Source organism: Hibiscus syriacus, unplaced genomic scaffold (assembly GCF_006381635.1).
Source record: "Hibiscus syriacus cultivar Baekdansim isolate YM2019G1 unplaced genomic scaffold, ASM638163v2 tig00004046_pilon, whole genome shotgun sequence".
Classification (NCBI taxonomy): domain Eukaryota; kingdom Viridiplantae; phylum Streptophyta; class Magnoliopsida; order Malvales; family Malvaceae; genus Hibiscus; species Hibiscus syriacus.
Window position 1 is genome coordinate 370,806 of NW_024061997.1, and position 9,348 is coordinate 380,153.

At 36.2% G+C, this 9,348-nt stretch overlaps 1 protein-coding gene across 1 annotated transcript; it reads right to left on the reverse strand.

Annotated features, from left to right (window-relative positions):
* Positions 1–8,229: 8,229 nt before the first annotated feature.
* On the reverse strand, positions 8,230–8,951 carry LOC120188236. The gene is made up of 2 exons (XM_039191727.1): positions 8,935–8,951; positions 8,230–8,866 (listed from the first exon to the last, which is right to left on the reverse strand). The coding sequence occupies exons 1-2, from the start codon at positions 8,949–8,951 to the stop codon at positions 8,230–8,232; spliced, it is 654 nt and encodes a 217-aa protein (XP_039047658.1).
* Between the last annotated feature and the right edge of the window lie 397 nt (positions 8,952–9,348).

Genomic DNA, 9,348 nt, shown 5'->3' on the forward strand with positions numbered 1-9,348 from the left:
GCAAGCACAACAAACTAATCAAATGCCTCCATATTTTCAATCTTTTATGGAGACATTCGATTTCCGATATGCTACCATAGATTCACGCTTTTCTTCTATAGAGTCCCATTTATCCACAATGGGAGCTCAACAATTGGAAATTCTCCGGGAGATGCGTGCAAACAATGAAGCAACCAACGCTCATATTAATGAACTCACTCATTAAATGGCCGCTATGCGAGCTTGTTTTCCTCCTCCCGATCCTCTACGGATGCTTGATTCTGTGTTTTGCTTTAGTACTTTGAACTTAAAGCTTATTGTTTAAACATTTTGAAAGTTTTTGCATTGTTTTCTTTTTGTTGTTGGATATTTGACTTTATTTGATGGATTATGGATGTTTGAACTTATATATTTGGTGTGGTTAAATTTCTTCATTATTGCATCATTTACATCATGTTAGATATATGACCAATTTTACCATGTCACATTGTTTATGAATATTGATTATGAAACTAATGGCTAACGTTTCTCTTGATTGTGATCTTAGCAGCTTAAACTATATATATAATCAATTGGCTAAATGATTTCAAAACCTTGTTTAAATTCTTTTACAAATCTTTTTGATTTAACAAAAAGGGGGGAGAAATGTCATTAAATTAAAAGGGGAGTTTTTGAAGAGGAGTAGTGTTAAAGTAAGGTGGAGTAGTATTTTTCAAAATCAAAACTCATTTTGAAATTATAAAATCTTAAAATGTTTTGTTATATCAAAAAGGGAGAGATTGTTCAAAACATTTTGATGTTTCGATATAACAAATTAAATTAAAAGGATTTTAATTTTGAAAAAGATTTTTTCTAAGCATATTCGATATATTAAATCGAATATCAAAATATTACTCAAAGTATTTCAAAGTTCATTTTAAATCCTTACTCAAGTGTAAAATTAAGTTTTAATCTTAAAATAATTTCAAAACGTTTTTACAAAATATTTCGAACCATTTCAAAGCCAAAAATTCTAGATTGCTCAGAGGGAACCGATTCCCCCCTGAATGGTTTGGCTCCAAGAATTCCAGTATGCTCGGAGGGAACCAATTCCCCCAGGGGGTACCGATTCCCCCTACTGTTCAACGGTCGAAATATTTGAATTTTACACCTAGGGAACCGATTCCCCATTAGGGGTATCGATTCCCCCCACGCTCCAAGCATAAATATTAATTGTTTTTACACTTAAACGGCTCCAAAAACTTCATTAATGATCCCCAACGTTTAGAAGTGATTCAAGGTGTATTTAAGCAAGCTTAGAAGCCATTGATCAATAACAAGAAACATCAAGCAACTAGAATCAAGAGAGAATCAAAGAGAAAGCATCAAACCTCAAGTTTGAGCATTTCAAGCCTATTTTTCATTCAATATTCATTTTTCTTTCAAGAACACTTATTGTGCTCAATTGTATTCATTCTTGAGTGTTCTTTTCTTTGTTTTAGAATTGTGCAAACAATCTACCTTGTGAGGATTTCCTTGTAAGTTTGCAAATTTGTATTGTTCTCTTTGGGAGAGAGTGTTCTCAAGAATTTGGGGTATAATTCTTGAGGGTTTGTAAGGTTACTCTTTGTCCTCAAAAGAAAGACAAATTAGTGAATTTGTGGAAAATCCTTAGTGTGCATAGCTAAGGTAGTGGACGTAGACTTTGGTTGAGAAAGTCGAACCACTCTAAATTGCTGTGCAAATTTCTTTCAATTTTTTGCAAAAGCTTCCATCAAAATTTTAATTGCCAATTCACCCCCCCTCTTGGCCATATTCGTCAATCGATTAACTCAACACAGACAGGCTCTCCTGGAAGTAATGAATCAAGAGCTGATCATTTCCCACATATCCCGTCATCTTCCGACATAACATGGTGATGTGAGCTGAGGGGCAACTGTTTCCATTGAATTTCTCAAACTCGGGGACTTTGAATTTTGGTTGAAGCACCAAATTCGGGACCAGACTTAGTTCTAATGCATTAACTCTGTAGTATTCAAAGTTCCCTTTGACCACCTTTATTTGGTCTTCCAGCAGCTTAATTTTCTGCTCCATCTTTTTCGCCTTCTCTTCCTCATAAAAATCCAGTATATGGTAAACATCCAAATTATTTTCAAGGTTGGATACAGAAGTCTATATCTTTACAACATATGAGGTTTTCACCTTTACAGTAGATGAGTCCCCTTATAGTCCGGGTAAGATTCCAGGTGATATAACCACCTGCGGGGTTGGTGGCATAGCTACCCTATCAGAGGAACCTGCCCTAGGTGAACTTACTTGATGTAAGCCAGATAACTTGGCCACAATCTGATCGACCAAGGACTCTTGGCTCTTCATGGTTGTATCCAGAATACTCTGATTGTTGTGGTTTATCTTCTCTTCTAACTCCCTCTGTAACTTTAACATGTTCTCCTCGAGTTAAGCAATTTTGGCTTCCATTTGTCTTTTTTTTGTGCGGGTGTTCTGAGGATGATGCATGTCTAGAGCTTGTGGAGGTAAACTTGGTGTTTGTTCTTTCTTCTGATGAGACATTTATGTTAGTTAATGTGAATGTAAAAACATGGAAAATAGAAAATAAAAATGCAAAGTGTGAGATGCATGATATGAGAATTAGAGGCAATGGTCCAGAAATATGTATGTTATTATAAATAATCCTTATTGATACAAAAGTGTTTTATCTTTTAAGAGACAAAAAATATTTTAAAGGTACATCCGGATTAAATCTCTAGACCCGAACAACTTCTAACAGGTTGACAAGTCTTACTCCTTCATTTGTTACTGGTTGAATGTCTTGTCAAACCACTCTGGCTTCTCTTGCTAAACCATGCAAATGATGAGCTACCTTTTGTACTTGCTCCAAGAAATCACAGATGACTGCATCTCTAGCTTTCACTCTTTACTGAGATTGTTCCCAACAAAAATGCCACTGCAACCCCCATCAAATGGCACTATCTGAAGCTCGTTTGCTTATCTCCTGAATTCATCCACAATTCCCTTAACTCAGCTATGGTTTTGCTATCTCGTTCTTTATTTTTGAAGAGACTTCTCTAAATCAGCTACTTGGATTCTCAAACACTGGTTCTAGTGCTGGCTGTCTACCAAACGCCTCTGAGAAGTTTTTAGCTATTCTTTCAAGGTCTCTTTCATCATGCCCTTCAAAATTCCTTTTCAGACTGCTAGATTCACCTTTCCAATACTCTGAAGACCTTTTAAGATTGGAATTGCTCTGGACTTGTTCTCGATATCCTTTTCTCAAGTTTTCGAGCTCAAAACAAGTTTTCTTCTGTTCATTCTTTAACTTGTCTGCCATATCCTTCTGAGTATCAGTATCTAATTTCCATTTTTAAACCTTTCAGTCTCAAGTTCCCTTACCCTCTGTTTCAGCTCGTTCTTTATAACTTCAAATTCTTTCATCGCTATCTCTAGCTCGGAATGAACAAGCCTAAGATGTTCTTCCATGGTCTGGGTGTCCTCATGATCAGGCACGGGGATGTTGTCATTTTTCCTTAACCTCCGCCATTCTAGATAGTCTGGAGTAAGCATGTCCTTGGCAGCCACGAAATCCATTCAGAACACTTTCTTCTATGACTCAGCTATTTCTTGGACCATTTTCTTGTAATTATCACCATGGTATGCAAATTCTGATCCAAATATTCCGTATGTTGCTGGACAAACTGGCGTGCCCCATACTGCCAAAGTACCAAAAGAGTAGAATATCCGACTCTTCCCCATAATCCAAGTAGTGTCATAGTATCTAAATCCCCATATCAGAAGAGAATGTCACTGGGGGTTAACCAATGAGCTCTCCAGGAAATATACCTATCTTGAAGGTGTATGAATACTTTCATCCATTTTTCTTTTGATGCGTCTTCTTATCATTTCAAAGCAAGAAATTCCTACAAAGGTGAATAAGTTGTGTTCGGTGATAAGTAATCCCGTTAGTCTTCTAGAAATGACTATGGATCCAAACTTGGAGAAGCTGGACACACCTTACGAATCTTCCTCCTCCAGTGTTTCTGCAGTGGTTGAGAGAACGAAAGGTTTCAGCTAAGATTGTTGGTGCTGGATTTACACATCTCGGGAGTTATTCAAATAGTTCCACCATGGCCGCATCAATGTACCTCAAAGTCCTCGGGAAGATAACCAAACCATAAAGGCCCAGCGCGAAAAGATCTATTGCCTTCCATTCATCGTGATGGTTCTTCATTAGTTGCTTAATATGGATCCAAGCAATTCCTTCCCCGCTACCTTTGGGTCGAGCCCTGTCAATTACCCATTTTTCATCTACCCCCGCAACATTTGTCAGTCCGTTCTTGAAAGGCTAACTTTTGATATGCTTGATGTAGACCCGCTCCATTCTGATTCCCTCGCAATGCAGCAATGTAGTGTACTCTTCGATTATGGCCACCATGTCCTCCAAGTTAAAGGTGAAACAGTTGTACCCCGGATTCCAGAATTGTAACAAGGCTCTAATTAGGGGCTCATCCGTCCTGACATAGAGAATGAGAGCGATATCACCATACCGCTAGCTGAACTTCTATTTTTGGTCACTCTTCCAACTATCCCAAATGCTCCGTAGCTCTTGAACATCATTCTACTTTAGGCTGATAGAAGTATAGCTAGCCAGTTCTGACACATAGCTTCCTTACAAACTGTCTCTATTTTCTTTCTGAGTCTTTTTGGACTATAGTCGTACATCGATATTTTTTACCTCTTGCATTACAACCCCTTTGTTCATTAATACAGATTATTTGTGTGTAACGAACACCTTTTTAAAGATCAATGACCTCTTTTTATGATGCAAATGATAAAAAGACAAATATGAAAGATAAATTAGTTAGTAAGATAAAAAATAAAAATGATGAAAGTAAAAATAAAAATGACAAACTAGATGAGTAAGGAAAAAAACATCCTATGCTTCAAAATGAAGTTTTGTGGTAGGCTCTAATTCTCTGTAGTCTCCCGGTTTAGGTTCTAAAGAAGGTACCCGAGTTCTCCTTGCCGGTGCCCCCTTGGGCTTGCCAGACCCTTAGTCCTAAGCCCATTACAAGCTTATGTAGACTAAGTTAAACTCAAGATGATACATTCCCTTATGTCTATGCGGAGAATAAATTCACACGAAGACATAAGGTATATGAATCCCGAAGGCTACTTGATAGGCCTATGCGGAGAATAAATTCTCACGAAGGTATCACTTTCACCCCCACTTAAAAGGGTTCAGAGCTCGAGTATAGAGCCTTAGGTGGAAAAAAAGTTTGATAAGCTGAAACCATTGAAAGAAATTGTCAGTACAACTATTTATTTGAAAAGATAATTAAAGGTAAGTAATAAGGATCGAAAAAATTAACTTAAAATTTAAACTTACACTTTTCACTTCAGAAGACAACTGGAAATTATCCTTAGCCTGACTCACTTACTTGTCCCCAGCAGAGTCGCCAAGCTGTCGCAACTGTCTTTCGGGTGGGCCCAGAATTGGGCTTCGACTTAAATAAGTGGGTTAGAGTCACCACTGATAATTTATTTTAAGGAAAAAAATGGGATGATTGGATACCTCGATTTCTTACCTGATCTGCATCCTACCAAAGATATGTCAGATTCAGGATTCAGTTACAGTCAAGGAAGGATTAGCACCCTTGACTGCCCTTTCGGTACTAATTAATTTCCAGTTGTCTTAATTAAGAAAATTGTCATTTAAATTGAAAGATAAAAGTTTCATCCAAATTACTTACCTCTGATTTATTAAAATACCCTTAAAAGTAAAAAAAATGTTAGATTGGTAAAGTAACATGTTGAATCCAAAATAAAGAATACAAGTTAAATTATGATGTTTAAAATATATATATATATACATGCTGAGGAACTAAAAAATTAGCTGACCCTATTCCCATATGTAATGGGGTAAGAGAGGTATGATAGTAGGCTGCCCCCAACGCCAGGTTGAGAGCAGCTTTCGTGGGAGACCTCCGACAGTCAGAATTATGAATTGCCCACCGTGGGACTCGATCCCACGACTAAATTAAATAAACATGACTAAATTAAAAGAAAAGTAAAGTAGGTGGTAAAATTAAAAAGCAAATCGGGGTAAAAATTCAATTTAGGGAGCAAAATAGACTTTAAAACAAACGAGGGACTACGACTGTAATTATCCCCTTTCCTAAGCAAAACACGCGGATCTTAGGGGAGTTGGATCGGATTACGGTCAACCCGCGGGTCAATTGAGTCACTATAAATACCAATTTTTAGAAACAAAAATCATTTTTCCCCTAGCCAAAATGGATCAAACTGAGACCCCAAAAATCCTCTTTTTGTTCATCGTGTTCTTCAAAACGAAGAACATGGCTGCCAAACCCAGAATTCGACCGATCACTACCTCGCAGGCCGCTGTTCATCGGCGGTGGCCAATTTTTTTTTTTTACATTTTTCGAAAGCTTTCCTTATTCTCTCTTCAAAAACCCAACTATTTTGTACAAAATCGCCTCGGGGAGGGCTAGATTTGAGAAGAAAGTTCTTGAAACTCTCCCCCATGTTCATCGGTCGTACCTCGTTTTGAGTTTTTTGGAGTCAAAAATAAAAAGAAAAAAAATCAACCGAGACACAAGCGAGTACAAAACAATCGAACAAGGTAAATACCTTTTTATTTCTTCAAAGTTTTTACAAGTCTTTTCCTTTTTTATGCTTCTTGTATTTTTCTTATGATTTTTTGGGTGATTTTATCTATGGTTTTACATGTATTTATAGTCCTAAGATTGCTATTTTTAGTTCGGCTATTGTCTCCTACTTGAACTAAAATACTTTGGTTGTTTTTGTTCTGTTTTGGTTGGACTCTGTTGTGTGTCGGAAAACTTGGAGATGTGGGTGGTGGCCGCTGGAATGAGGAATCTCCAAGAGTCCTCCCTCTACTCAACGCTTGCTGAGGGAGATGTGACGTTGAGGAAACAAGGGCGAAAGTTAGGGTTTAAAAACCCTAACTGCTTCGAGTTGGTTCGGGTTACTCCAAGATCTAGGTTTTTAAGGGTTCTGGGTTGTTGGGTCTGTTGGTATTGGGTCACCATTTGTAATGGCTTTGGGTTTGGGGCCTATCATTGCTTGTAATATTGAACCTAATAAAAAAACATATAATAAATATAAATATATGCTCCATACTATATAATAGAAACATAAATATAATATATATAACTATACAATGTAGATATATATCATAAATATGTAACATATAATTTGTATATACTATATGATATAAATCACATATTATGCAATATAAATATGTTATGAACATAATAATATCACATAAAGTGGGACGAAATGGTGTGTCTACAACTATAATTGATAAAATTAAAAGTTCAATGGTATAAACGATACAACTTCTAAAGTTCAATGGTATCTAGTGTAATTTACCCTAAATTTTATCACATAAAAATGATAAAAATATGTGTATAAATTGATTAATTTTGTATCTAATTATTTTATAATAATCAATAATTATTTTATTTAAAAATCATATAAAATTATGAAATTAAAAAACACAATTATAATAATATCTCTATCAATATTTAAAGAAAGAATATTTAGATCTTTCATAATTAAATTAGCATCAGGTTATCCTATAATACCAATTCAATTTATTTAAAATTTAAATATTAATAGAGATAGGATAAATATTAAATATAGTATATTATATTTCTATTAAAAAAATAGTTAAAAATCTTCAACATAAAAAAAAATTAAGTTCTACCGTAAACTACATGTTTAGGACTATAACTGTCATTTTTGTTCCATTTAGTCACTCATTTATTATTTTTTTCAAAATTATGCTTAATGTTACATTTTAATTTTTCTTTGGTCACCCGTCGTTAAAAAATTAACAGAACTGCGGATGTTACATTTTTAAAAAATTTCAATGATGATGTGACATTATCTTATTGTAGCACGTAGTATCACCATTAATTTTTTAATAATGAGTGGCCAAAATGAAACTAAAGCGTAACATTTTATGATTTTAAAACAAAAAATAGTTGCGTGACCAAAATAGAATAAAAGTGATATTTATACTAAAAAGTATAGTTTATCCTAAAATCTAACATAACCGTATAAAACGATAGCCGATAAGCTTTAGATATTGACGTAGCCAAGCCAAACAAATTACCAAAATATAAAGTAAATTTTTTTTTTGGATAAGTAATTTATATTCATCCAAAGAAAAGCAGTATAGCTGCTACAAGGCACAATCAACAACTAGATCAGACCCCAATTAGTAAACAAAAACCTATTGGCCTCATCAATCCTATGAATACGGAACCTATACAGCTTGATTTTTACAGCCTCTTTAATTCTATATACAACTGTGTCAACTGAACAAGCATGTCCCCTAAAACATCTATGGTTACGCTCCTTCCAAATGAAGTATAAGAAACCCGTCCAAGCCAGCTTGAGGATCTGCACTCTGAGGGATTTGCCTTTCAGGTTAGCAACCAACCAACTGAGGCAGTCATCCCAGTTTTGCACATCATGACAAACCCCACATGAGGCTAAGATAGTCCTCCAGACTTCCTTAGCAAAGAAGCAAGCAATAAAGAGATGATCATGAGATTCAGGGTCCGAACCACACAAAACACAGACAATATCCGTAACCAAGACAAATATGCCCAACCTAACCTTAGTAGGTAGCCTATTGAGAAGAACCATCCACGAGATAAGGGAAAACTTGGGGACATGTCCAGGGAACCAAACAATTTTGTGCCAATTAACCTTCTCCCCGCGAACTCTGATGTTGTCCCAAATCCAGCTACTTGTAATGTTGCACCAGGGAGTACCAGGAGAAAACAGTCTCCTTGCCTCATCTCTTAGCCCCAGCAGCTTCCTCACAATCCAGCTGAAGTGGCTTTTACAGTAAACATCCCAGAAATTAACATTTTTAAAACAATACTCACCCAACCATACAATCCAAAGAGAGCCATTGTTAGCCAGAATATTCTTAATAAGCAGCAAGCAACAAGTTTTATTCTAAACGGTTAGGTCTCTGAGTCCCAAACCACCCTCTGATTTCAGAGAACATATCTTACTCCACCCCACATGCGCTCCTCTAGCAGGGGAGTCACAGCCTTTCCAGAAAAAGCGCATGCAGATTCTCTCAATATCCTGAATAATCCCCTTAGGAAGAACGAGCTGTCTACTCCAATAGTTAAAGATACTAAAGAGGACATACTTAATAAGTTGCAGTCTTCCACCATAGCTAAGCATCTTAGAGGACCATTGACTAAGCTTCCCTTTGATTCTCTCCAAAAGAGCAACACAATCCTTACTCGTGAGCTTACGAGTGACCAAGGGAACCTCAAGATATCTAACTGGAAGATG